Raw genomic sequence first — 27,784 nt, forward strand, 5'->3', positions numbered from 1 at the left:
GACATGTTGCTGCAGGAGCTGGGGATCGAACCCTCGACCTTCCGGTTGAGAAAAGATGACTGGACCAACTGAGATACAGCCGCCCCCAATATGTTTATGCTGATCCCCTATATGATATGTTCAGTCGTTCCAGCAGTCTGCTAATGCTTGGACTAGCTCATTGAGCTGTTGTTTGGATTGTACCACTGCTTGATTTAAGAAGGGAGTAAAGGGTTAGGGTTAGGGTTAATATACTTCTAACTAGTCCAGCATCTCAAATTTTTATTATTAAGGGCCGGAAGATGAGTCTGGATTTCTTCATCAACAGATTGTCTTATACCCTAGTAGAAAATAATTGTGGTCACAAGAAAAACTCTGGAGAAGTTTCAAGTTTGTAGCAGAACAGTTTATTGAGTAAATCAAAGCTAAGAAGTCAATAAACCTGACTTTTCCAGAAAATGCAACAATTACAGAACAACCCTATAGATTGTCTTCATCTTCTGGATACTTTCCCTCCACCTTTCGGTAAGCTGAAGTATGCTCCAAGCCTACTAGCGACAATTGTCTCCTCCTGGCTTTATCCAGTTCCAGCCGGGTCCACTTGAATCTAAAGAGTGCTGTAAAAGCTTACTCTGTCTCAACAGCCTCCTGCACAGAGATTTTTTCTGAAAACCTGAGGTTTGCATATGATTTCTTGCACACAATAGTAGGCTATTTGGATTAACATAGTTTTGAACACAGTCTATAATTCAACCTGTTGGGTAAATTTTAACATCATGTATGTTGAAAGAAGAATGTGCGACATGTTACACATAAATTTAGAAGAAATCAAATATATCCTGTGTAAATGTGTCACCGAGTCATGACTGTCTACAATGAGTGAGCAGCTCGAGTCTCACTGGCTGTGTTGTTGTCAGAGTCGTGTTTACATGGACAGGATGGCCGGCTCCTCCCCTTGTTTATAGAAGCTGTTTTAGTCAATTACTATAGAAAAGAAGAACATTCTCACTACTTATTTGGATGTCATGTAAGCGTTTTTAGATCACGCTCATCCTTTGTCCATTTATGTACAATATGAAGCTAAAGAGCGCTAACATTAGCCTGCTAGCAGAACAATGCAGGCCACAGGCAATTGCCGCATGAGCAAAGTACAACTTTGTCCACCACTTGCGCTTAATGATGCGTTCTCATAGATAACTCCTTTGTGTGAATACGAGTGGAGAGAGGTTGGAGTTATGTCGCTGGAGAAGACGGAGTCTTCAATATAACGGAGTTGTCACCAAACAGCAGTTTGTTTTGGTTTAATGCTGATGCTCAAGGGCGACTTCTACAGGATCAAAACGTCGCACATTCTTCCTTTAACTAAACATAACATTGTTTTAAACACAGCCTGTATCTCCAGCAGACTCATAGGCATGAAGGAAGTCATTCACACAGGGATCAGGATCTGCAATTTTTTCTGGAACAAGAGGACATGTAAGTTACACACAGACAATGAATGGTGTAGTGTCTCATTCCTGAAGCAAGTCAAACAGTATGCAAATTAGAGAAAATGCATTTAACATCTAAAACCAAATGCAATAGTCCTATACATCTTAACAAAAGACTACAATTAAATGTTTAAATAGTTTGAAGCAGGTTTAACAACTTTATCACTCGCTAGCTTTAAACAAAGGGAGAGTACGGGGAATATAGGGCAAAACCTGGGCGACCATCTGGGGTCAGGGCTTGTCAGGTCCGTCAGAGATTCAGCAGTTCTAATTGGTGTAGTGATAACAGCAGAGTTGACACTGCTTGCGGCTTGTCAGGGGCTTTTTGTCCAATTCAACATATAGAGTCGTCGGCAACTTAAGGCGGGGTGAATAAACTTTAAGTCAAGAGGGCATGCAAAGAATTCTCTTCTCTTCCGTCTCCATATCTTCTGACATTTTCTCAGGGCGAGTTAATAAGAACTAAGCTTATTGTTAAGCTAAACAAGTGTATAAACGTTGCCATTTGTATATCCTCGGTTTCCTGTTTTGTGTGACATATATCAGGCTGCCAACACCAGCTGGTTTAGAGAGTTATTGCCTCTCGGGCATGCGCAGAATGCACAAACTAAATGGCGGTAAGCTGCTATAAGTATGGTGCGTACAGTGTCACTTTTTGGCCCAACAGCAGCAGAAACACAACGTTGCATTTAGTTTTGGTCGAAACTTGTATGCCGTAGTCAGTTTGATGTTTATCAGCCTTTAGCACTAGCTCCAGGCATCCCAGGCTGCCCCTGCTTGGCTGTCTCCAAATCCAGGCCGGACTAAATTTAAATCTCCTTGTTCTCTGTCGTTAAACAGTGCAACCTTCCCATCTAAACAAAACTTTCAGTGCCCAGTCTTGCTTAATCCCCCCCTCCCTTCCACAGAGCGACCCTAATATGTGTACATTTGTTTCATTTGCAGCACGTTTCAGCCGTTGGAATTGCAGTGTTTCTGTATTAGCCACTTCATAGTTCGCTTCTCTGTTTCTTCTCTGGTTCCTTGACAAAAACTCTTCCATCAGGGTTTGTTCTCCATTGTATGCTGGTCACATTGGTCCCCCTCATCTGCTGCTTGATCTAAAAAACAAAACAAAAACGCGATTAAAAATTTGAATACAAAGAACGAAAGCCACCTGACTACGTCGATCATCCATACATCTCTTCTGAAGTCGTGTTTGATCATGCGAGTTTCTGTGAGATCTTGTGTCTGTGGAATCATTACTACATGGTGGTGTGTGGTCTCACAGTCTGACTGAATCATCTATCACAGTGATTCTCAAACTTTTCACAATGAGTACCACCACAGAAAATATTTGGTACCACCATTATGACCAACATTGAAATACAGTAGCGTAAGGCTATTTAACTACATTACAGTTTACACACATGCACTGCAGCCTGGGCTCATTCTCTGTGCGGCTCCAAAAGAATCAAAACTGGATGTGACTCGAGTCATATTTTCTTACTGTTTTGTATCGTTTGGTGCTAGCGGGTGCTGAAGCGTCACCGGCACTGCTTACGTCGCCTCTTGCACCTGTGCTGGGTTCACTGTCGTTGTCTTCAGTTCCTGCTCTGCTGCTAGACGTAACTGCCGCACTTATATTTCCCCGTTTGGAAATATGGTAACCCTCATATTTGCTTCCTTTGCATGCCATCACAGCTTTGCTTGTCAAACATTTGATTTGTACATCTTTATTCAAAAATAAAACAATCAGAGACTCCCATATAAGAGACTTCAAGTGTGCAAGATACTTGTAACACAGTTTGACAATGAATGGTCTAGTTTGCGCGGTCTGTGATCTGTTACGTTTTCAAACTCAGTTAAGATTGAAAATAGTCTACTGTTTAGCCAGGTTTAGTTTACTATTAGAGGAGTGTGACAGCATGCTGGTTATATTTCTGCTTGCATTATATTTAATTCTCATTATTCACTCTGCGTATAACACAAAACACGCTATTTGTATTCGACTCACCTGTTTCAGGATGTCTTCTTTTATTGCAGGATCGTTGAGATCCAAGCCTGAGTCCTTTGAGCTGATCCTCACTTTCACAATCTTCTTCACAGACCTTCCCAAACCTGATATCAAAGAGAGAGACACACACGCATATTTAAGTCTTTATGACTTAACAAGTCATGGGTGTAAACTAAGATGACGATCTACAATTTAACACAAGGATTTGTTTTTTTGACAATCCACAAAATATTTTGTCCCCTATTTGACACTGAAAAAGTTGGCAACCTCAGTCTATGGTGTAAGCTGCTTCTCACCCAAGAGAATCAGAGTTACACCCTGAACCTCTGCTCTAGCCACCGCTGCAAACCTGAAAAGGATAAGGGGCATGGATAATGAATAATGGATTGTAGAGAGAATTAAGATGTCGTACCTTTCTCACAGGTGCAGAGGAATTTGAGCTTGAAACCACATGCACGTATGTAAAATCTATCATCATTCAAAGCAGTGCATTTGTTAGATGGGTCATTGTATATCTGCATGTCAGTTTTCCAATATCGAAACGAGGAGTCACTCCCATCAGACCACTCCCAAGGGTCTCTGAAGAGGCCAGTCCACACCTTCTGGTCACCAACTACTTCCTGAAGTGCATGATTCTCTTCCTTGTTCCTCACACTGGCCAAGTCTGTGTGTTGACGCCTGCAGTGCTCTTGAGCAACCCTCCAATTCATTTTTTGGGGGGTAAGGATGTACTGTTGAGGACCTTTTTCTAAACAAGAGAATAAGCAAATCAATCACTTGTTTATGTTTTTTAATTACTTCAAGTCCATGTTTACACGAAAACAAGTTCTGCATTCATACACCCGATTTGTATATGGATCTGCATAAACAACTTTAAACACTGTAGCATATAAGCCAGACCAGTAATTAGCGGCACCAAATTGATCCAACATCGGACAATTCTGTGTTTTAAGGAACGGGTTGAAACCCTATTGTTAACGGACCATGAGGTGGGGTTGTTTCTCACAGTAACCCTAAACTACAAAGAGAAAAACTAGAGGTCATGCGAGTCCAAAGCTCCCAACATTAACCATTTTGGTTGTTGTGCAATTGGCTGCTTTCTCAAAGGGTTAGGTAAGCGTACAAAAATTCTCAGCTTTTAGAGGAATTTCATATTGCCAATTAACACTCACCGTCAAAGCAAACTGCGTGGAACTTGTTTGTACATTCAGATGCAGTGAATTTCCCATTTTTATAAGTACCACAGTCTCCACCGGTTTCATCCCTCTGAATCAGGTCGTCCATTTCCCCCTTAAAGGAATCTTTCTGCGCTAAAGACCAGTGCCAGTTCAGACTCTTGCCTGACCTAAGCCCAATCCACACAAATGAAAACTTGTATTCGTTAAGTAGAGTTTGCATCTTTTCCATGTCTTCTACAGTGGCCAGGTCAATGCAATTCTCTCTGCAGTAGGCTCTTGCCTGAATCCAGGTCTTATTTATTTGGAACAACTTTAGATACCGGATTGCACCGGACAGAGCAAACAGACCTGAGAGAGAGAAATGGAACAACTTAGTGATGTCCTTTTTAAAGATGGAGTAAAAGAAAAGGTTACATGCAACTTTCTACAATTCATGTATCAGGATCTAGAGAGGAGGAAACAACGTCAGCAAGTGCAAACGAACAGCTTTAAGTCCGATCAGACACAGGTACTGACAGGAAGTGACCAGAGGCAGAGCACAACATCAACAGCTGTTCTTAAGAGTTCTGATCAGCATCAAAAGCATCCTAAAATATCATTATCGTCAACATGAAACAAAACCATCATCATCAATAACAAGAAGCTGAGTGAGGTCAGCCATCTGTTGCTGCAGGGAGGTCTGGAGGCTCATCAGCAGCAGCCGCCATGCTGGAAATGCTGTCTCAGTCTAACTTTCAGTCAACCTAACGACAGGCTGAGAGCTGGAGCTGGGGTGGGTTTTAAGCCTCTTGACACACTGTTACATCGCGCCCACCTGTCAATCATGTCAGCTACATGCCTAACTATGTATACCAGCGCACCGGAGCTAGATAGATACTTTATTGATCCCGAGGGAAATTCAAAGCATCCAGTAGCAGGTTACAAAGACGTACATGACATGAAACATTTGTTACAAATTAAACCACAAAACCGATGCCCCCCTCCCATACATATATATTGACCTGAAAAAAAGATTTAAAGGATCCCCCTAGATGAATCAAACTTAAACTGTGCAATTAAAATTAGACGTATACAAGAAATGTACATAACCCGTGCAGGGATAAAAATATATGTGCGATTTAAACAAGAACCTATAAACAGTTGAGGAAAAAATCTGTAATTAGACCTGAATATAAAAAATAAAAATAAAAAGTGCTGACCTTCTGAAGTTGAGTTGTTTATATATGTACAGCAATGTTTAAAAAGCAGATAGTGCAAAATTATTAAAAGCTAGTGGAAGCATACACATTGACTAAAGTAAAAAAAATGAGCTCCGCTGCTGTAACGAAGCGAGACCGACCGAACACGCATCTGGTGAAATGCAAAGGTCAGTGTTTGAAGCTCATTGCACGCCAAAACTCTTAAAAAGTGCCGGGAAAAACGGAAATCAGACAGATGTCCTATGATACATGAGAGAAAAGAAAATGGAAGATCACAGCATTTATAGCCTGGGGGTCCCTGCTGATATCCCCCAGATCTACTCCAATGTGGGAAGTGAGTCCAGGTGCTGCAGAGGATTCTGGGAGGTTTTTGCAGGTCCATTGTCCCTTTTTGGGGCTACAGGCCGGAGTCTGTCTAACACATAGCTGGTCCCAACACCACTTTTCACAATGCATTGTGAGATACAATAATGCACTGTACAGGGTTTAATAACGCTCTCTCAGAATTGGGACACCAGTACAAAATGGCGTGTTCATATAGCGAGTAGTTTATGATTTCGGACACAGCTCAGTTCAGGGCCAGAAGAGGAGTCTGGATTCTGCCACAGACTCCTCGTCAAAACTAAATTTAAGTGTATAAAATACAAAAAAATCCCTGGAAAGGTCCGAAGTTTGGGGCAGAAAAGTTTATAGAATTTTTAGCATCAGTATATGAATGTACACTTACCTGACAGGAGTAGAAGCAGGTGAATCTTTTCCATCGCTGTTTAAAGAAGAGGAAGTGCACTCACTGCAATAATTCTTCTCACCATAATCTGTGGTGCTGGGAATATTGTCAAAAACAATTGAACCTTTAGCCAAAGACAGAACAAAGATACTTTTTTTAAAACAACCAACCTAAATTGCGATTAATTGTGATACATTTTCTGTATTGTTTGACAGTCCTATTTAAATACGTAGTTAAAATAACAACACAAAGGCAGAAAATAAAACAGAAAAGTCGTAAAATCATCTGGCTTTGAAATAAAATCAGAATCAATTTGACAATTTGAAATAGTAAGAAGCTTTAAAACAACAGTGCTCCTGCTGACAGGGGGAAATATATCAGTACATGAAACAACAATTATTTGATTGCTGTTTAAAGTAATCCCAAAGAGAGAACATAGATGAGAGCAAGAAACAGACTCACCTTAGTGTCTGTCTTCAGACGCTCGTCTGTCTTCAGACGCTCGTCTGTCAGCGTCGTGGCGTGCGCGCTCTCTCTCTCTCTGTCGCTTATATGCTTTTTTTTTTATTTAAATGTATTCAAACTTTTCATAATAATAAGATACATATTTGTTTGTCTCTTCGACTGATTTGTCTGGACATGACAGCACAGACAGACTCACAGGAAGTTCTTCATCTTGGAGGTTTGCTTAAACCATGATCATCTCCAGTGTCCGATTAGGCAAATTGTGAGGAGCTTCATTTCTTCCAATTCTCGAGAAGATCGTTGAATGCTTCTTTCAACCAGGCAGCAAGAGCTCTAGACTATTAGATGATGATGACGGATGCACAATCGTCACTCCTGCCCTTAAGCTAACTGAGTGACATTGAGAACAGTAAGGGCCAACCTGTCCTGTGGCATTATGTTGGCCAAACAAAGGTACACAAAAAAGGTATACCTACAGGCTGTTGTTCCTGCATGTTTTAAAGCCAACGCCATCATGCCAAAGAAGTCCATTAACATCCTGCTTCATTGAATATCGCCCTGTCGCTCTAACCCCTATCCTAATGAAGCGCTTTGGAATTCATGTCCCACATAAAATCCATCCTACCCACAGCCCTAGACCCATTACAGTTTGCATACTTAGCTAACTGGTCCACTGAAAATGCAATTTGTTATGCTCTCCATCTGGCTCTCAGCCAAATAGACATAGTCATATAGTCATATTTTGGGTGATGAAAACGTACTGTTCAGAACCTGTTTCTTTTACTAAACCAGTCGGAGGAACGACTTCCCAACTTGGAAACTTGGAACCCCCGAGCAGCACTTGAATGCAGCCTTAACACACAGGGGTAATCAGACAAAGGTGAAGGTAGAAGATCATGTCTGTTTATTCCTTCAACTGATTTGTCTGGGCATCACAGCACAGACACCCAAGTTCTTCATCGAGGACGTTTGCTTAAACCATGATCATCTCTCCTCCAGTGTCCCGAGACCTCTCCAAACTCAACTCTTTTTTAAAACTTATATTAAACATTTTTGATAATTAACAATAATAACACAGCCTATAACTTAAAGATTTTCAGTCACGTGTTAGTAATGTTAAATGGAAATAAAAATGTCAGCAGGAGGAAGTTACATAAGCACCATTCATAGTGTTTTGCAATAATCATTAGTTGCTCTTTATGTGACTCTCAGGCAAATTGTGAAGAGCTTCATTTCTTTGGGAGAAGATCCGTGTCACAGTTGGGAAGTCTTTCTTCCGACTTCAGTGTGTTCACGTAGCCTTAATTTCAATTTGGAAAGTCGAATTGTACAACAACAGCAAAAAATCTACGAGGAAGATTTGTGGAATGTCTCTGTTACAAGCAAAAAGTTGATGTGCTAATTCTTAATGACGAAAAATGTGCAGCGGATCATTAATAACATAAATATTTTTTTTGTTTACTGCATTTATGCTGGTCGCTACTCTCGTCCATCTAAAAGCAGTCAAACAACACTATCCGCTCACAAAAAGCTTTGAACTGCATTGCATGATGGTATATATATAACGCTTGGCTAGTGGTTGATTTTGGTGGGCGGGGCTTAGAGGGAGGCAAAACATTCCTCCAGACAAGTTAGCCAACACTAGCAAGCGAGTTGTTTGTTGGCTTGCTCTCGACATTTACAAAAGGCAAATATGAGTCTCTCTGATTTTTTGAAGTCTCTTGGAGTCTTAATGGAATCAGTCAACACTGACAAACGGGAGCGGGTTGGCCGACATTTACGCTCTCCTAACACAATTTAACTAAAGAGTTTTTTGGCGTTTGGCCCAAAGTTCTCCCCGGCCAGCTGCGAGTAGAGAGAACAGCCATGAACAAGGTTTGGGTCATGGTCAATCGAGCAAACCACTACATCATGACGGCGAACTTCGCTTGCATGGCTTAGTATGTAGTGAACCTCCAGCATATATTTGAAAGTGATATCTGTTCAGCTTTACATGTTATGAAACTGAAATGTGTAACAACCATTAGCCACACATGTTATGTTAGCTATGTTATGAGGTTGGCAACATGTTGACGGGCAGTGGCGGCTGGTATACAGTAGATTTTCAGTTTCGAGACATTAATGTCTGGGGGAGCTCGGAGTAGAGCCGCTACTCCTTCCAATCAAAATGAGCAAGTTGAGGTGGTTTGGGCAGGTGATTAGGAGGCCTTCTAGACGCCTCCCTTTGGAGGTTTTCAGGGCACACCCAACTGGGAGGAGACGTAGAGGCAGACCCCGAGTTCACTGAAGGAAAAGTCAAGCCTGGGATTGCTCGGAGAAGTCCAATGTTTTTGGACGATGAAGTTTATTGAATTTGGAACGTTGATGAAAAAGAACTCTTACCTGACAGAAGTAGAAGCAGGTGAGTCTTTTCCATCGCTGTTTGAAATGAAAAAGAAGAAAAGATGTTCTTACTGCAACATTTCTTCTCACCGTTATCTGTGGAGCTCGAAATATAATAATTACTACAAACTCCAACTACAGAGAATCAGCAGACCCACTCTTCATCAAATTAAAAACACTGAAATTCGAGGACCTGGTTGACTTTAAAAGCATTCGAATCATGTAAAAACTTAAAAACCATCAGCTACCGAACAGTATCCAAAGATTTTTTCTTTAGATAGGGAAAGTAAACACAACCTCAGTGGAACATTTATGTTAAAAAAAAAAAACAGCAATAAGGACCCACCTGAAACTGCACTGTATCACAACTAATGGTGTTAATATATGGAACAGCTGCAGTGATGAAATAAAAACATGTCAAACACTGGGACAGTTTAAAGACATTTTCAAGAATAACAAAGAATACATGAAGGAACAGTCAATGAGAAAAACAGAGTTAATATCTGCTGTCAAGTCTGTACCATCTACCAATAAATATGTGTTATACATTATATTTGTTGGGAGACTATAGATAAGCAGGAAGGTGAAACCACACTATTTACAGTCAACCAAAAAAGTTTATTTGGAAACTAATGTTACGTACGGTTGGAAAACAAGGGAGGTGGACCCAAGTGTAGAAACCAGAAATATTTAATTAAACAAAAAGGCCAAAGGCAACAAAACTTTATTTCAAAAGTTCAACAAAAAACACAGGGATCAAAAACAGGGAGCCACAGAGCAGCACGAGCAAAACTGACATACATACAACACACAACGAACTGACACAGTAGGAAAGAAACACAGAGACTAAATAGACACAGGGGTAATCAGACGCAGGTGAGACTAATGACACAGGTGAGGACAATCAGGGCAATCACACTGAAGGGAAACACACAGAGGAAGGAATGGACACAACTACAAAATAATATACATGAAACACTGAAGACACACAGAACTCAAGAATGAAACAAAACACACTAGAACGTAAAGAAACACTAGAATATGAAGTTACAAAAATAACACGTGAAACACTAACCTAGAAAACGCACAAAGGAAACAACACCATCAGACAAGAATGAGAACTGAAAACAACAAGAAAACCTAAACTCTGAAAATAAGAAACCAAATCATGACAACTACAGCTAATTCAGAACTCTGCTTCAAGTTTTTAAACAAAAACAAGAGAGACAGAGAGAATATTAGTCCCGTTATTTAAGATTAGATAAACCTTTATTTATCCAAGACATTTATAGCCTATATATTAAGTAAAAACTTTTTATAAGCGCCATGGCTGTGAGTGATTTAAGTAAAAAACGTAAAAATTAAAACACATAATGCTACATGACATCATGCTGTCATGGTTACAGAGAAGTCACAAAGTGCTGTCACATTCGTATTTAACCTTTTGGAGCCCTTGCAGCCGAGTGCACTCAAAAACTTCCCTGGCTCAGAGTTTAGAGAGGACATGGAGATTCAGCCACAGAGGCAGGAATAAAGACAAGAGAACTACAAAATAAAACAGGAAACACTGAAGACACACAGAGAACTCAAGGATGTAACAATACATACTAGAACATAGACACACACAAGGATAAGAAATGACAAAATAAACTAGGAAACATTCAGATAGAGAAACACACAAAGGAAACAAGCAACGCCAGGATGGACGATTACTAAATAAGACAACTAGCAACAACACAAGGAATAAACTAAACGAGTAAACCATTAACCAAACAACAGGATCAGTGCCCCCCCCCCCACTCCATAAACTGTTCCAACTTTTCAGAAAACCCAACATTAAAGACTTTATGTGATTTTTTGATCCAGCAGATGTCGCCCTTGAGCACCAGCATGAAACCAAAACAACTTGCGCTGCATTGTTGTGTTAGCATGCTAATGCTAGCGATCTTTATTATGCTCGTATCTTCACACTGCATGTAAATTTACCCGAAATGATCGTGATCTTGAAACACAGTTAAGCAGTGAGTACAGTATGTTATTCTTCTTTTCTCTAGTCCCTCAATTAAACATGTTTTATACACGAGGGGAGGAGCCGGCCGGCCGTCCGGGCGATGTAAACAAACTGAAGATAGGACTCGGAAAACTCGGAAAGCATCACAGACAGTGGGACTCGGGTGTTACACTCATTGTACACAGTCATGACTCACAGAGTTATTTTCAGAGGATATACTTGATTTCTATTACATTTAAGTGTGAAAAATCACATATAAAGCCTTTAAATTATGTTTTTGTTGTAAGATATAAGAGCAAGAAACATACTCACCTTATTGTCTCTAATTAGTCGCCTGGCCTGTGCTTTCTCTCTCTCTCTCTGTCTCTGTGTCTTCTTTTCTATTTGTTTATTCCGTAGCCTGATAACCAAAATCTTAAAAAGTGGATCTGGAGAAAATTACCAACCCTGCCTTTAGGTTTGAGTAGTGCATTATGTAGCCTACCAAATACATCTCACAGACCTAACATGTTGTTGCTCTCCAGTCCAGCAGGGGGCAGCGGAGTTCATTTGTCTTGCATTATGTCATGCCTGTAGCTTTAAACGGGACACAGAAGGCTGCGGAGAAAAACTTCCTGTGTACATTGAGACGGATTTGACATGAAGCTGAATGTTTTAAGACAGATATAATCACATATGCCTCTTACTAGTTTTAGTTTAACTTGTACATGTCCTGGTACGATGATCTATGTGAGAGAAACAGGGAGAAGTGAAGTCTGATTTAGTCTGGATCGAAAAGGTAAGTGACGCTTTATACTGTAAACATGATGATCACAGGATGGTAAACATGCTGTTTGTGGCTGATGTGTGTTTGGAAGAATCGTGTGACTGCTGCTCAAAAATGAAAAGTAGAAAAAAAATTATCATCAGCTATTAAAAATAAAAAACAAGTAGCCTACAGGTAATTCACAGTAAGATGCTGCGTTCAGAGGCTCCTCGGATGTTCCAGTTTCCGAGTTAGGAAGTCGTTCTTCCGTCTTCAGTGCGTTCCGTTCACGTGATGTCAGTTCAGAGAGTCTGAATGTTGTAACCATAGCAACAACCAGAAGAGGACGTGTGAATGTCTCTTTTACAAGTTATATTGCAGCAAATAGTCGACATGCGGTACTTGAATAAATCAAATGTGTCTTTGAATTAACAAACCATCTTTGGATAATCCGTCATGATTTGTCGTCATGTGTGAGGTTTTCTCACATTTTCATATTCTTTTAAGATTTTAAAAATCTTTCGGTGTGTGTGATGCTACCCAAAATTAAAATCAGGAACTATTACGAGAATAAAGTCGTAAATTTACGAGTTCGAGACCAGCCTGCGCAAAATGATGAAAGTAGAACTCTTAAAAGTATTTTCCTCTGCAGACTTCCTCCCAGTCAGTGTGGTTCTTTCTTCAGTTTCTTGCAGTATCTTTTCAGGGTGCTGATATGAAGCTGTGAAGCTGATGATGTGCCAAAAGCATGTGTAGTTTTATATCTGCATAAGTAAAGCCCCAACACAACTGTTTGTGTCTGTTATCGGTCTGCCTTGTTAAAGAGTCTCATGTGCAGAGACAGTTTGTGTCCTGTTCATCATTTTACAGATAAACAAGTTCTTGCAAGTTGAAGTGAAAACTTCTCTTGAACTGTTTTTACCGACTACACAAGGAAGTAACCTATTTCCTTATTGGTGAAACCTTTAGGACAAGATGCTCCATGTTTGTCATTTGAGAACAGGATGTTGCTGCTCTTCTGATATAGACTAAAATAACAACTTTATTCTTTCATTCTTTAAAGACTTTCTACTAAGTCTTACTTCTTTCTTTTAAGAGTTTTACTTTCATCAGTTTCGCGCAGGCTGGTCTCGAACTCGTTAATTTACAAGATTAAACTCGGAAATGTTCGAGTTTAATCTCACATTTCTTCTTTTTTTTTTTTTTTACGTGGCCCTAATCCTCCGTCGTACTATGTAAATACGGTTTATTATTAAAAATGTACTCGTCTGACTGATGTAGGTCAGAAGATATGAAGGAAACAGACGGAAGATAGACTTGTAGATAAAGACTACGCCAGTGTTTAAGTCGGCGTGTGGACAAAGAAGTCAGTCCAACGCGCTCGTCCATCAAACAGCGATGAGCGAGTGATCTAAAGATACTGAAACAGACTTTGTGCTCTGTATGTTTTATTCTGCAGCTCTCTCTCAGAGATGAAACAGGAGTACCAGGATCTCATCCTGCAGGCGACTGGAGCGTCATCCCTACGAGTCGGTGCAAACATCCAGACTCTGTGGAGCGGCTACGGGCAGATCGTTCGCCTTCACCTTGAGGGCTGCGACCGGCCTTCTGTGGTCGTCAAGCACGTCAAGTTTCCGGAGGAGGCCGAGCACCCGAGAGGTTGGAGCACAGATCGCTCACACGCACGTAAAGTGAGGTCGTACCAGGTGGAGACGCACTGGTACCAGAACTATTCCACCAGTCAGAGCTCTCGGATCCCCGCCTGCCTGGCTGCCTGTTCCCATGGAGACGAGATGCTGATCGTGCTGGAGGATCTGGATGTGGCTGGATATGATCAGAGAAGGTGTGACTTCAGAACATATTGTGTCTCTCTGCAGTGCATTATTCTATTGCACTTTATTTCGACCTCACAGTCTACGATTATCCTACAATCTCCGCTATCGTTACATCTCATTATGAGAAGGTATTTACATTTTATGCCACATGACTATGGTTTGTTTTTTTCTCGTTATAGGACCAGTGTGAAGGACAGAGAAATAAAGTCTTGTCTCAGCTGGCTAGCCAACTTCCACGCTCTCTTCCTGGGCGTGGAACCCGAGGGTCTCTGGCCTGTCGGGACCTACTGGCACCTGCAGACGCGGCCGGACGAGTTGGAGGCCATGGACGACGCTCAGCTCAAAGCAGCAGCCGGTGAAATTGACATGATACTGAACAAATGTAGCTTTAAAACCATCGTCCATGGAGACGCCAAATTAGCAAACTTCTGTTTTTCCCGGAGTGCAGGTGATGTAGCAGCAGTGGACTTTCAGTATGTGGGAGGGGGCTGTGGGATGAAAGACGTCGTGTACTTTTTAGGAAGCTGCATGGAGGAGAGGGAGTGTGAAAAGAGGGTACCGGGGTTACTGGACTACTATTTTGCGGAATTAAAAAAATGTGTAAAAACAGACGTGGACTTTTCTGCTTTGGAGAAAGAGTGGAGGGACATGTTTGCGTTCGCCTGGACAGATTTTCATCGTTTCCTGCTCGGATGGATGCCCGGACACTGGAAGATCAACCGCTACAGCAAACAGTTGACCAAGGAGGTTCTGCACAAACTGAAACATGATCAGAAAACATCAGAACACTAAATGTTAGACAGGAACGTGTTTAATGTGAACCTGGTGACCTGTATACTGAAGAATAAATCACTCAAAAACCCTAACTCAAGTCCTTTTCTTCATCTGTGTGCCTTGAAGCATATCAATAAACTAAAACTGAAGGAATTTGTCTAATATACATGATCAAGGAGGATTTCTGGACCCTAAACCCTTTTTTCAGCCCACTAGTAAATACTACAAAAACATAGCATGACCATTTAATACAAAAAGTGGGACAAAATTCAATAACAGTAAAGTTATATGTGAGTATTTAACATACTGAAGGAATCAGAAGTTGTTATTACTGAACAACAAAATGATAAATACAGAAGAACTTAAAAATGTTCATTGATATTAAGAAAAATAATTGAATTACAGACAGGTGAGACCAATTTTGATCATTATTAAGTGTCAGGGAATCATCACACTCACTAAATAGCTTTGAGCCGTCTCCTAGCAACCACGGCGCTAGCAACAGTTACTAACCATAGACTGTAAAAAATGACAATCTGCTAAATTACTAACTAGGAAGAAAACCAGCGGCGCAGCTCATTTAATTTTAAAGGGGTAAACAAGTTTTTATGTTGTCTTTTATAAACTAATACTTCTCTGTGGCTGCTCAAAGTATTTGTACGTCCTCTCGGCTGATTTAAAATAAAATACAAAAAAATTCAGATTAACATAGAAAAAAAACAAATCAGACATGTGTGAAATAAAACACTGTAAATATATAGTTATTTATTCGTATCTTCCGTGTGATCTTTTTTTTTTTATAATTATTTTACACTTTCTTGGCTGATTTTTTTTTTTCCGATCAGCTGTGGTTTGGATGATGACGTGTTTCCGGTCTCACACCCGACATTACAACAACAGAGCAGGCTAGCCGAGCCGAGCCGAGCTTGGACGAGGGGGACGACAGCACCAAGGGAGGAAAAAAAAAAAAAGGTAGAAAAACACAACTCTCTGTAGAGATAACCCGCCTTCAGGTTAAACCTAGGTGGATGGTTTAACGTGTTGTCACAGCGGGGACGGTTTGCCAAGCGAGGGTTAGCGACGCTAGCTACCGTTAGCTAAGAAGCTAACCCTGTTTGCTGACTTCATTATCAGGGTCAAAATAAACAAGCAGAGCTGCTCGGGGTGACCTGCACTATGATCTGTGTGTATTAGTGAGTTAAATAATAACACTTGTAACAGCGCAATGAGCCAACCATTAACGACGAGCCCACTGACTTGTAGCTGATTTATAGCTTGTTAGTTGTTGTGACAGTTTCACGTAAAGATGACGCAACACAGCAGGTGTCAGGAAGTGTCACCTGAAACTCACGACCACCACGCTTTAGATTAACTTTATGTTTCGACGCTGGAATGTTAAATATATATTTATATGTGTATATGACTATAAAACAGGAATAACGCCACTATGTTTTCTGTCAAAGAAGGTGTTATAAGTGTATTTTATTTTAACTTTGTTTAATCTCTTCAGGTGAGGGTTTGGGTTTCTACCTCACCTGCACATGTGTTTAAGTTTTTTTATTTATTTTTTTATTTTCTGTTTGATTCTTCTTTCAAAAAAAATGTGCAAATAAACTAAACTAATAAACTTAAGTATTATTGAGTGATTGGCAAAAAATATAGTTGTTTTTTTGGTACGTTTTCATTCATGTAATTAAAAAAATAATAAATTAACTGGCAACTAAAAAATAAACATTCAGCCAAAATATTCAACTAAAAATAAGGTCTGATTTTTTTTCTAAAACTAGGGTCCAAAAATTGATTCATCTTAAGACAAAATGTAAAAACGTATTATGTGTTTGAAAATTTGATCGCGTTGTTTTAAAATCTTCTTTCCAGGTAAAAACACTCACTCTTCTCCGCTCTTTTCTACAGTAACTCCATTGATATAGTGGGTATCCACTGACTGACCCCACAGATGAAACATATTTTGTAGAGGGGGAACCGCAGCCCCCCACCCACAGCAGGGACTGTTTGAGGTGGGTCTCTGAGTGCAGGATGGAGAGAATTTGAGGGAACTTAGTCCTCAGGAGAGTCCTGAGTTGTGACGCGAAGCTCAGCTGAGCTCAGATTCATCAGAGCCCACCCTGTGAATGATATGAGCCATGGATCCTGGAGAACTTGATAATCCTGTAACGCTGGTTATTAAGGCCCCCAACCAAAAGTATGAAGACCAGACCATCAACTGCTTCCTCAACTGGACTGTGGAGAGGCTGAAGAGTCACATCTCCAAAGTGTACCCAAGCAAACCGGTGAGTATCTCACAAGTTGATGGCTGTCTTTAGCTCGGTTTCCACCAAGCAGTCCGGTTCAGTTCTGTACGGGCGTTTCCACCGTCAAAAGTTGGTAATGGTACCAAATTTACCGATCCGTACCGTCCAATGTTTTTACTACCCTTCTGTTGTGGTGTCAAGAGTACCGATCCGAACCAAAAGGCTGGATCTAGACACACTATGGTCCGTTGACTGGTCAAAAGAATTGTCACTTCCTGTGCGACAGTGATAACATATTCATTAGCGTAGTGCCATGGTGTCTTGCTATTAAATAGTCAACACGGCTATTGCCATCCGGCTCACACCTGCCTACCAAGTGAGGGAACGGTTAGCGAAGTTCAGAGTAAAACGCGTAAAAGACGTTCAAGCTCTGGTGAGATAAAACAAGTGCACATAAATTACGTACTGTATATTCCATCAATACAGTATTTTGTGCCTTTCTCTTGGAGGAGTTGGAGGTCGCATTGGTTGTGGAATGGAAAGTAATGTACAAAGAAGTAATGACGGCTGAGCCTAGTTATGGTGCTTTTGCGGAAACACAGTCTGAAGAAATCTTAGCAGGAATGACATTTAATTAGCTAAACTGTGTTTGTGTAGCTTCTTCAAACAGACGCATAGACCTTCAGTTGACACAGGCAGACAGCAGAACATTCATGTGTTTCAAAACGTTGTGGACCAGTGCATTGCAAACTGTTGCAAGTTTGAACTTGTCTGGTGGGGAATGTTTGTTCTTAACCTGCCTCCTCTTTCAGGGTCCAGTGTCTTTAAAAAAAAAAATGAAGAGCTTTACTGAGAAGAATTCAAAGCCATGTGACGCACAGAGAATAAGATTTATCTAACTGGTTTTGCTTTGTGTAAGATTTGTACTCTTGTTAAACCCAGAAAACAAATTTCATTAGAATGAAATAAAAAGCCTAGTCACTACACACATCGAGGATTCCACATCCTATGTTGTGAAACTTCCCATTACAACAAGATGTGTTTTCGGACCGCAGGAACTTCTTCATAGTCCTAGGAACTTTTTGAACCCGTCCCCTCTTTTATTGATTCCACACTGCAGGAAGTATGAACTACTTTAGTTCCTAGAACCCTTTTAGCTCCTGGTTCAGAGTAGGTACTCTCCCAGCACACCAGGGACTTTAAGTGCACAAAGACTGGTTGAACACAGGAGCCAATCCAGTACCACCAACCACCATTTTTGAATTCCACGGTAAACTTCAGCAAACACCAGTTGGTAAAAGCTCTTAAAATCATTTGAAAGAAAACGTGGCAGTGCGAATGCAGACAGAAAAAAGTCTCCCAGGTGTGTAGGTGTCAATAGTTCCCCCTCAAAAAGTCACAAAAAATCCTGAGGTTTAACCCAAACATATAACCTAAATCCACGTACAGTCTATATATTAGGTCCTTGTCACCTTTCTGGCAGTTGGTAACTGAAGCATCAACAAATGTGCTGTCTATAACCTGTTAGATTTCATGCTGTCTGTACCCTGTTTGTGTTGTAGCTGTCTAAAGACCAGCGGCTGGTGTACTCTGGGAGACTCCTTCAGGATCACCTGCAGCTCGGAGATGTGCTCAGAAAGGTAAGAGGAGTCGAGTTTTATCTGTGTGTGTATGCAGGTTAATGTTTTGCATGGGTATAATTGAGATTGGAGACCTACCCAAGCAGATTCTTCTCTTCCAATAAGACTCCAAATTCATATATTCTCCTATTTTTCTTCTTTTTGTGGAGACATGTTTGTGCAGTTAATGGGTAGACTTTTTCTGCAGTCAGCTCTCAGCGCTGTCCCTCAACTTTATCAAATCTGAAACAAAAGCCTTTTTGAGAAAACTTGTGTGCGCACGTCCAGGCAAAATGCATACAGGTGCAGGACAAGAAATGTACAAACTGCAGAAGAAAGGATAAAAGGTCCACACAGTTAGATCTTAGGGCCTGGTGAAGATCTTGTAGATAAAAACATTTTCATGTTTCAGTAAAATTGACATATTCACCATAACAACAAAAGAGCAGAGAAGAAGGTAATGGTTGATGGAAAAGATAATGTAAACATTTAATTATGTGCACAGAGATAGCACCTGTCGCACCTGTCCAGTCTGAGGAGCTACCATTAGGAAGCTTTTTGGTACTTTAGTTCTTAAAGACTAAAAAAAGTTGCAAATTAACTTCCTCTCAGCTGACTATCTGTTGGACCGCAGTAAGAACATTTCAGGACAAAGTCTTCAGCCACAAGTGTCAAATCCTTTTTTTAAGAAACATTTGGTTGGAAGTCGGTTCTGCATTCTGTGTGGACATTGTTGAAGTTGTTCAGTCGTTGTCTGTTTGAGCCCACACAGTTTGTTTACTTTTCTCTGTCGGGGAACTGAAACGGGCTGTGCGGGGAACAAAAGCTGATGTGACGTGATTGAGCAACAAAGGCTGAGCTTTGTGTTTGTCTTCTGGACGTTTCCACATTAATCCTTTCTCTTTCTCTCTCTCTCTCTTTCACTCTCTCTCTCTTTTTTTTTGTTTCATCTCTCCGCTGCCTTCACCTCCTCCTCCTCCTCCTCTTCCTCATGACCTCGTCGACCCGCAGCAGGATGAATACCACATGATGCATCTAGTGTGTGCCTCTCACAGCCCGCCAGCCTCGCCCATGCCTCGGAGCCCCTCCACGGCCAGCTCTTCTGCCTCTGACTCCAGCGTGAGTACACAGAGTTACCGCTCTGACGACCTCCTCCTGTACAGCTCAAACGTTGTGTGAACGATAGCTTTATTCAGGCTCATTCCAGGAAACACAGGGTGGAAAAAACTCAGTCAAATTATGCTCAGTCAGACATTCATGAGAGAGCTGCCGAACCATGTGGACTCCCACTTCAAGCTCTACTGTATAGTTTGTGCTAAAAGCAAATGTACTCAGATTACATCTTAATGTTGACATTCTGTAGAGTCAGGATGTTGTTTGATTGTTGTTGTTGTTAACTGTGCATGTAAACGTAGCGACAGACAAATCGACTAACAGTCAAGTTTAAACAACAGTTCCTTTCAGAAGGAGACGTTTTAGGTGTATTAAGAGACCCAGGACACACAACAAACAGTTTTCACCGCTGTCTTCTCTCCATCTTTTTGTTTCATACGGGCAATATGAACACAAACATGAACAGTCTTTTGGGGGGGAGCTTCCCAGCGAGTAGTCTCCAGAACTGCTGATTTAAAAAAAAAAAAAAAAAAAATTCAGCAGCCTGAAAGAAGAAGAAGATTAACTCCATTGTTCTAGTGAAGGGAAATCTAATTTTACACCTTTTTGTTGAGGAGGCTGCCACGGCGAGCACTCTTGAGCTCGGGGTGAGGACAGCCTGCAGTGCTCAGGAGGTGAACTGGCACCTCTCCAGCAACCGCACCAACTTCCAGACTTTGTCCGAACTGGAACTTGGGCCGGCAACCCTCCTGGTTCCCAACCCAAGTCCCTACAGACTGAACTACTGCCGCCCCAAATAAACAGGGAGAGGAAGAAAATTTGGACAAAATCAATATAAAATCAGAAACGCAACTCAATAACCCCCTCCCTCCCAGTGTTGCTGTCCTGTGCATTTCCTGATACCCTGATTACCTGGGGCATACAGTTGAATGGTCCGCCTTACACACTATCTTACTGTCACTTTCTCTGGGTTCCATCGAGACAAACTCATGAACATGCAGTTTTATTATTCTAGCAATATTCAAGTTCTGATTTGTGTCCACATCTTTTTATTCAGAGTTCAGACAACACTGGCTCTTCCTCGCCTGCCAACACTACGAATCAGGACAGCCAGCCGGCCTCTTCCTCTTCTGTCCCAGGAAGTTATGATGGTCTGAGGTATCGCGGTGGCCTCCCCCAGTACAACCCTCACGGCCCCCCTGCTGTCCCTCAGTGGTAAGAGTTCTTCTGACGCCGCTGTGTTTTTCTATTATGCTTAGTGGATTAACTCACATGAAATTCCTCCGCAGGCCCGATGGAACCCAGGTCCCTCTTCAAGGCGGCCTCCCGGCCAACATGCCCCCCCACCCAATGTACATGCCCATGCAGATGCTGTGGTGGCAGCAGATGTATGCACGCCATTACTACATGCAATAGTAAGTACGGATGCATGTCTGTATTTTAAAACTACATCCTGTAGTTTTGCCGACTACTGATCGTGTCTTGTACCCACATCCTCCTCGCTCCTTGTCTGATCGGGAAATAAATTATCTCAATTTACAAACATGGTTTCAGAGTTTTTCAAATAATCACATCCTGTTTTTATTCAGATTTTAATGTCTGAGCTTCTTTGGAAACGTGGTTGTCATAGTAACTAGTTCACAAGATATTAATCGATATTAGATATTTATGTAGAGGGTCGTCGTTGTTCCAGTCAAGTCTCCTCCTATAGGTCGAACAGTTATTCACGTTTCATTGTTTAGTTCCACCGGTTACTTCTTCTCTGCTTCAGCTCAGTCGCTGTGTTCTGTTTTATTTTTAAATGTATCTTCTCTCTTCTCTCTTCAGTCAAGCAGCAGTAGCCGCCTCTCAGCCTCCCGCCTCCCCCCCTCCTTCCTCTCCCTCCCCCTCCTTGCCCCTTCAACCCGCCCAGCCCAACGAGGCCGTGCAGCCGCCGCTGGGACCCAACCCGGACCCCAACCCTCTACCAGAGAACCAGCCGGCGAACCCCAACATCCAGATGAACGCGCAGGGTGGGGCGGTGCTGAACGACGACGAGCTGAACCGCGATTGGTTGGACTGGTTGTACACGGTTTCTCGTGCCGGCGTGCTGCTCAGCATCGTTTACTTCTACTCTTCCTTTAGCCGCTTTGTAATGGTGGTAGGCGCCATGCTGCTGGTCTACCTGTGAGTCAGATATAATAGTTTTCTGAATGTGTTTTTAACGTCAAACGTTTTCATCAAACATCAGAATGAAAGAAACGTATTTTTAAGATGAAGTCATTTCCGTTCTAAGAATACGTTTGTGTGTTTTTTCTCCCCCAGACATCAGGCTGGCTGGTTTCCTTTCAGGCTGGAGCAGCAGAACCTGAGAGGAGGAGATGGAGCCAGAGCTCCTCAGGAGGAGGCAGAGAGACACCAGGACATACAGGAAATGGTCAGTTTGTCCTCACAGCATTTGCTCCACAACAATCAGAATCAGAATCAGAATCAGGGTTTATTGCCAAGTACATTTACACATACAAGGAATTTGACTTGGTGTATTGGTGCTAAACAATTAACAGGGAAATAAAGCAGAACTAGCAACAACTTAAATAATACGGTAGAAGAAGCTATTACAATATATAAAATAGAATTTTAAAATGTAAAATATAAAAAAATAAAATAAAATAAATGTACAAAAGGTGCAATGTAGGAGCTGTGCAGAGGATAATGTGTACATAGTCCCATGATCCGTCGCTCCTGGCGGTGCTCGAGCTTCTATGAGCGCTCAAACTCTGTTGTTGTTGCTAAAGACAAATCCAGCCTGGCAGCACACACAAAGATCAAAATAATTAAGGTGACATGACTCTGGTGATTCAGTTCAGCTTCTAACTGCACTGACTTGTCAAACACGTTTTCCATCAGAGGGCGGACATTAGTTTAATCAGATAACTGTTTTTTTTAAAGCTGAAAACACAAACAAGGCCCCGTGTCCACATAGCGTTTTTTTTTGCTATTTGTTTTCAATGAGGAGAAAGCGTTTGCAAAAGTAGCTCCGAGCGCTCAAGTTGAAAATCTTTCAACTTTTCAGAAAGGCGCTGTTGACATCACCGGTGCTCTTTTCCAAATATTTGATAGTCCCCGTAGTTTTGTCTCGTACTCACACCCTCTTTGCTCCGTGTCTGATCGGGAAATAAACGATCTCGAATAACAAGCATCCGTTTTCAACAGACTGTTGTCATAGAGACAGGACGGACATGCAGCGTTTTTCTTCTCAGCGCACGTGCAAGAGCTCCCGAGCGCACAGCCAGCGCTTTCCTGCCCGGTGAAAAGCGGCAGGTGGACACGGGGCCTGAGAAAACATAAAAGTCAGAACATTAAATGTCCTTTAAAACCTTTTATCAGCGTCACTTGATTTGTTGATCTGTACGCTGCGGCTCTACTCAAATAAAAAAAACCCTAAAGGACGTGGAGTGTGCTGACTTTTCGTTTTTCTTTTGAGTCTTTTTGCGGGCGTGCATCTGAAGATTTGTTACTGTGTGAGTGAGCTTCTTCTTCTTCTTCTTCTTCTGCTGTTTGAACACACAAATGACCCAATAAGATGTGGGCTGTATCAGCATATCGGTTTGATTGATATTTAAAGGTTTCAAGTTAAAAAAGCAAACCAAGCACGATGGCCTTTCTCTGACTTCTTGTGTTGAATGCACCGTCCTCTCTTCTGTGTCACAGGAACGTTTGATGGATGAGGGTCTGGAGGACGATGACAGCGGGGAGGAGGGAGGGGGAGGACACGAGGAGCAAGCTGCTGCTGCTGCTGCTATACCTGAACCAAGCTTCCTTACCACCGCGTGGTCCTTCATCAGCACCTTCTTCACCTCGCTCATCCCCGAGGGACGGCCCCAAGCAGCCAACTAGGCCCGCCCCTCTCTGTCCTGCCATCAGGTACCGCTCTACAGAAGTATCAACATATTCCCACCTTCATCTTAACCGTCTACAACACCTCGATTAAACTTCATCAGATAAACAAATAGTGCTCCCCGGAGGTTTGAAAACCTCTGAAAAGCTGCCAACAAACCGACGGATCCTTTTTACTCTGACGCGTGAGAGCAAGATGCAGTGTGAGTTCTGCAGGAGAGGAGAAGAAAGAATATTAGGAAAGTAAATATTGCGCTGTGTTAACGGATTAAATGCTTCAGCGATGGACTTTTTTTTTTTTTTTTTGTTGTGTCCTCATTGGTCGTGAATTCATTTGACGTGGTGAAGAATCATGAGAGAGTGGAGGGAGCTGTCTTCCATAAAGCAGAGAAAAACAAGGATGTTGAAACTTTTTTTTTTTAAGGGGGATGTGGGCTCATCGTTTAAAAGAAAAAAAGAAAGTAATCTCCTGAAATGAAAGGAGCTGTGTGAGAAGCCACATCCCCCAAAAGACATTCTCATGTATGCACAGGATGTGCGTACAGACATTGCAGCTACTGAAGCACATTGTTTTCCCACTTTGTGTATTTGAACATTATCTATTTACACATGTAAGTATATGCATCTTTAATTCCTGAATATACGCTTTTTTTGGAATAAAATCTTGCTGAATTTGACTCGTCTGTGAGTTGTCATTTCTATGCTGTAGTTCCTCTTATCTCCTCCAGATGGCGGCATTCACACACTGATTATCTCTGCTCCGTCTGTAGATATGAAGAGCTCGTTTTAAACTCAGAAAAAGACACTGATTGGTTTTTTTTTGTGATATTTTGTTGACATACTGCATCAGTCCCTGAGGGGACACTCTGGTTTACACTCTGTTATTCTCACACACATTGGCCTGACATGTACACATGCACCAACATGCAGTGATGGAGAGATGTCAGAGTGAAGGGGCTGCACATGAAAGAGCACCAGAGCAGTTGGGGGTCCGCTGCCTTTCTCAAGGGGACTTCTGCAGTACTCAGGAAGTGACCTGGCACCTCTCCAACTTCCATACTGTGTTCCGCACCAGGACTTGAACCGGTGACCCTCCAATTCTCAACCCAAGTCCTTAGTTATAGTTGTAGTTGAGATATGTATTTATATCTCAGGGATCATAGTCACTAGCACCTAATATAAGGCTGCTATGGACAATTTTACACTTGAGTACAATGATAGTAACTTTTACTGCTTTGCTAAAGTGCTCATGATGGATAGGCTGGGTCTTTGTAATATAGCACTAAGTAAGGTCTTTTACCTGCTTTTTGTAACATAACAATGAGTAAGGTCTTTTTACCTGCTCTTCTGTAATGTTAACAGACAATGACTAAGGTATTTTAACACTTGTTATGAGTTGACGCTATACAAAAAAATCATTGATTGATTGAAATTGAATGGGATGTAGGTGTGTGTGTTTGTGTGCGTGTATTTTAATTGTGTTTTATTTATTTCATTTTTATTGGATCCTGATGAGATACGCTCTCTCATTTTGCTCAACATGTTTCCATGAAATATCACATCTCAGAGACCTATAAATTAGTGACCTCTGACCCTGAGGGAGTTGGTTGAAAGAGAGTGAAAACACTCCCAAGGCCCGGTACAGCCACATGAGTCAAGAAAGTCTGACTATGCTACTGGATAGTGTTATGTCATGTTTGACCTGTTGTGAGGGACCGGTTTATCCCACGTCTGCTGAGGTATGTCCAAACTTTGAATACACTGATGAGCAATCTTGTTGTCGTTCAGAAGGACTTTCTTTTTTGATTGTTTCGCTACATAATTGACAAGAAGCTTCCATTAGAGGATGGGCGTGTACGTGCATCTGCTCTGTTTCTGTTTCTGCAGGTTGAGGATACCTTCAGAACACTTGGGCCACACGTTTTCCACAACTGGATTAAACAGTTATTCTGGAGTCACCAAACTATCCTTGAGACTGAAACGAGAGTTTGAATTGAGTCTGCGTCGGTTTGTTGGAGTCGAGCATGTGGCGGGCTGATGTCACTGAGCCACCTTCCACACAGATCGAGAGGTGAGCGGCGAGGCAGCTCAGACAGCGATGCACTTCAGAGAGTCCTCCAAAACCCCCTAATCAAATGACCATGGATTTTTGTGTAGTTGGTCGTAGAAGGCCCAATTAATTATGCATGACAGCGGCTTGACGGCCATTTGATTTCGTTACGCGCGCCCCCTCCGAGCCGCCGATCCAATCAGGTTAGGACCCCCCCCCTCCCCCCCCTCTCGGGTTGGACTCCCCTTATCGGAGAGAGATTTCTCTAAGAGGGTGTTTGGGGTCTTGTAGGACATTTCATCATCATAATAAGTCGTTGTTATGCAGCCGGTCGCTCCCGTTTCCCTGCTATAAGGCCTCGTTGTCTTTGGAGAGGCTGGACACGAGCCACACAGACGCACTGAGTTTATTAGGTAGACACGGGGGGAGAGATAGAGGGTGTGACACCTTAGAAGGACCCGATGGTGATGCGCTGTAGCACCTGCTTTCAGTTAACTCACCCGGACAGAAGAGCTGCAGGAAGAGCTTCACATTTAAAATGAAACCAGACGTCATCCGGACGATATTATTGTTTGATGTTGATGTAAACTCGATCAGGAAATCAGTGTTTTTCCCCACCCAAAGGGGGCCCCATGGGCAACTACCTACTCATCTCCACAGTCTCTCCTCCATCGTGTTCCCAGATTAGGGGCCGGTATTTGGAGCAGGATTCTAGGTTATCGAGGTCACTTCAAGGTTAACTCTGGGTTTTTTTACTACCACAAAGGTAGATCACCACGGAGAGGGTAGGAGGGCGAGACACCGACACGTGGCCAAAAAAGATTTGATGTTAGGCGTAGACATAGATTACAAAACACATTTTTATTATACATATTTAAGGAAGAATGTGCAACATGTTACACATAAATAAATCATAAATCCAGTCTATCCTGTGTAAATGTGTCTCTGAGTCCTGACTGTCTACAATGAGTGAGAAGCTCGAGTCCCGCTGGCTGTGTTGTTGTCAGAGCCGTGTTTACATGGACGGGACGGCCGGCTCCTCCCCTTGTGTATAAAAGCTGTTTTAGTCAAGGACGAGAGAGAAGAAGAAGAAGAACATACTCAAGACACGTCCCGTTACAACTATTCAATTACGGATTTCTCTGGCTTTAATAACGTTTGGAAATATTTGAGGTAATGTAAGTACTCAACAACAAAATATAATAAAGCTTTAGTCCATTTGTAATTAATTAAGATATTTAACCGTAAACATTTTCATAAATTTCTACATATTGTACGTTTAAAGAAAACTGAATGTTTACGTGATCTATTTCTTTGATTTGTTGGGACTTGAGAAGGGAAGTTTGGTGTTTTTTTTGTCCTCTGTTCAATCACGCTCGAGTCTCGTTCTCTCCTGGGGGAGAAGAGATCGATTACACCTGCAGTCAATCTGGCACTGATTACAGAGCTCCGCTGTGAGTGGCTGGAGAGGTCTGCTGACAGGTGTATTTAATGTGTGAGAGATGAGCAGACTAGTCAATGTGTGTCACTTCTGAGAAGGCTGTGAAGAGAGACAGTCTTCATCCAGAAGCATAAGCTGCACCAAACTGAAAACTAACAATGAAGTGAAAGACATCCTCAGAAAGTTGGTTATCAGAAAAGGAGTTTTGAGTTTACATCAACATGAACTTGAAGGTTTGGTTCTTCCACCCTGAATGAATATCACATAACTTTTCTTTATTTTTGTATTTGGACAGTCAGAGGACACTTATGGACAAAATACAAAGAAGAAGAATAACTGAGTGTGCCATATGCGGAGTGAAAAATGGAGTTTAGTGTGATTCAGTTTGACTCCAGTTCAGACTCTGGCATGTGGCATGGACGAGTTACGACTTTGCATCATCCACAGCAAGAGACTTATGGACTGTAATGTCATGATCTTCACGGAAACATGGCTAAACAACGGAGTACCGGACGATGCTATCAAGCTAGCCGGTCGCCACACACTCCGGGCAGACAGAACAGCAGAGGACTCCGGTAAGACCAGAGGAGGAGGGCTGTGCATCTATATTAACAAAGCTTGGTGTACAGACTCTGTCATTATTGGGAGACAC

The 27,784-nt window shown here is 41.9% G+C and overlaps 3 protein-coding genes across 3 annotated transcripts; 2 read left to right on the forward strand and 1 right to left on the reverse strand.

The window, feature by feature from the left end:
- Nucleotides 1-382: 382 nt before the first annotated feature.
- On the reverse strand, nucleotides 383-6,650 carry LOC114918197 (macrophage mannose receptor 1-like). The gene is made up of 4 exons (XM_065957935.1): nucleotides 6,570-6,650; nucleotides 4,638-4,991; nucleotides 3,466-4,237; nucleotides 383-2,569 (listed from the first exon to the last, which is right to left on the reverse strand). The coding sequence occupies exons 1-3, from the start codon at nucleotides 6,601-6,603 to the stop codon at nucleotides 3,864-3,866; spliced, it is 762 nt and encodes a 253-aa protein (XP_065814007.1). The 5' UTR covers nucleotides 6,604-6,650; the 3' UTR covers nucleotides 383-2,569; nucleotides 3,466-3,863.
- Nucleotides 6,651-12,001: 5,351 nt separating this feature from the next.
- On the forward strand, nucleotides 12,002-14,873 carry pkdc (protein kinase-like domain containing). The gene is made up of 3 exons (XM_020656213.3): nucleotides 12,002-12,205; nucleotides 13,632-14,015; nucleotides 14,187-14,873. Exons 2-3 carry the CDS (start codon nucleotides 13,645-13,647, stop codon nucleotides 14,797-14,799), a joined length of 984 nt encoding a protein of 327 aa, XP_020511869.2. The 5' UTR covers nucleotides 12,002-12,205; nucleotides 13,632-13,644; the 3' UTR covers nucleotides 14,800-14,873.
- Nucleotides 14,874-15,616: 743 nt separating this feature from the next.
- On the forward strand, nucleotides 15,617-24,318 carry herpud2 (HERPUD family member 2). The gene is made up of 9 exons (XM_065958012.1): nucleotides 15,617-15,753; nucleotides 16,696-17,072; nucleotides 18,596-18,673; nucleotides 19,664-19,771; nucleotides 20,823-20,980; nucleotides 21,055-21,180; nucleotides 21,593-21,931; nucleotides 22,070-22,181; nucleotides 23,456-24,318. The coding sequence occupies exons 2-9, from the start codon at nucleotides 16,926-16,928 to the stop codon at nucleotides 23,639-23,641; spliced, it is 1,254 nt and encodes a 417-aa protein (XP_065814084.1). The 5' UTR covers nucleotides 15,617-15,753; nucleotides 16,696-16,925; the 3' UTR covers nucleotides 23,642-24,318.
- The last annotated feature ends 3,466 nt before the right edge of the window (nucleotides 24,319-27,784 follow it).

The sequence above is a fragment of the Labrus bergylta genome, chromosome 8 (genome assembly GCF_963930695.1).
Source record: "Labrus bergylta chromosome 8, fLabBer1.1, whole genome shotgun sequence".
Classification (NCBI taxonomy): domain Eukaryota; kingdom Metazoa; phylum Chordata; class Actinopteri; order Labriformes; family Labridae; genus Labrus; species Labrus bergylta.

What these genes read in the sequence shown, in the direction of transcription:
- herpud2 (XM_065958012.1), top strand. Translation starts at nt 16,926, where the DNA reads ATGGATCCTGGAGAACTTGATAATCCTGTAACGCTGGTTATTAAGGCC. An exon ending in GCCATGCTGCTGGTCTACCT is followed by an intron (nt 21,932 to 22,069) that starts GTGAGTCAGATA and finishes TTTCTCCCCCAG; the next exon opens with ACATCAGGCTGGCTGGTTTC. An exon ending in ACCAGGACATACAGGAAATG is followed by an intron (nt 22,182 to 23,455) that starts GTCAGTTTGTCC and finishes TCTGTGTCACAG; the next exon opens with GAACGTTTGATGGATGAGGG.
- LOC114918197 (XM_065957935.1), bottom strand. Translation starts at nt 6,603, where the DNA reads ATGGAAAAGATTCACCTGCTTCTACTCCTGTCAG. An exon ending in CCTGCTTCTACTCCTGTCAG is followed by an intron (nt 4,992 to 6,569) that starts GTAAGTGTACAT and finishes TCTCTCTCTCAG; the next exon opens with GTCTGTTTGCTCTGTCCGGT. An exon ending in CCACGCAGTTTGCTTTGACG is followed by an intron (nt 4,238 to 4,637) that starts GTGAGTGTTAAT and finishes TAAACAAGTGAT; the next exon opens with TGATTTGCTTATTCTCTTGT.
- pkdc (XM_020656213.3), top strand. Translation starts at nt 13,645, where the DNA reads ATGAAACAGGAGTACCAGGATCTCATCCTGCAGGCGACTGGAGCGTCA. An exon ending in GCTGGATATGATCAGAGAAG is followed by an intron (nt 14,016 to 14,186) that starts GTGTGACTTCAG and finishes TTCTCGTTATAG; the next exon opens with GACCAGTGTGAAGGACAGAG.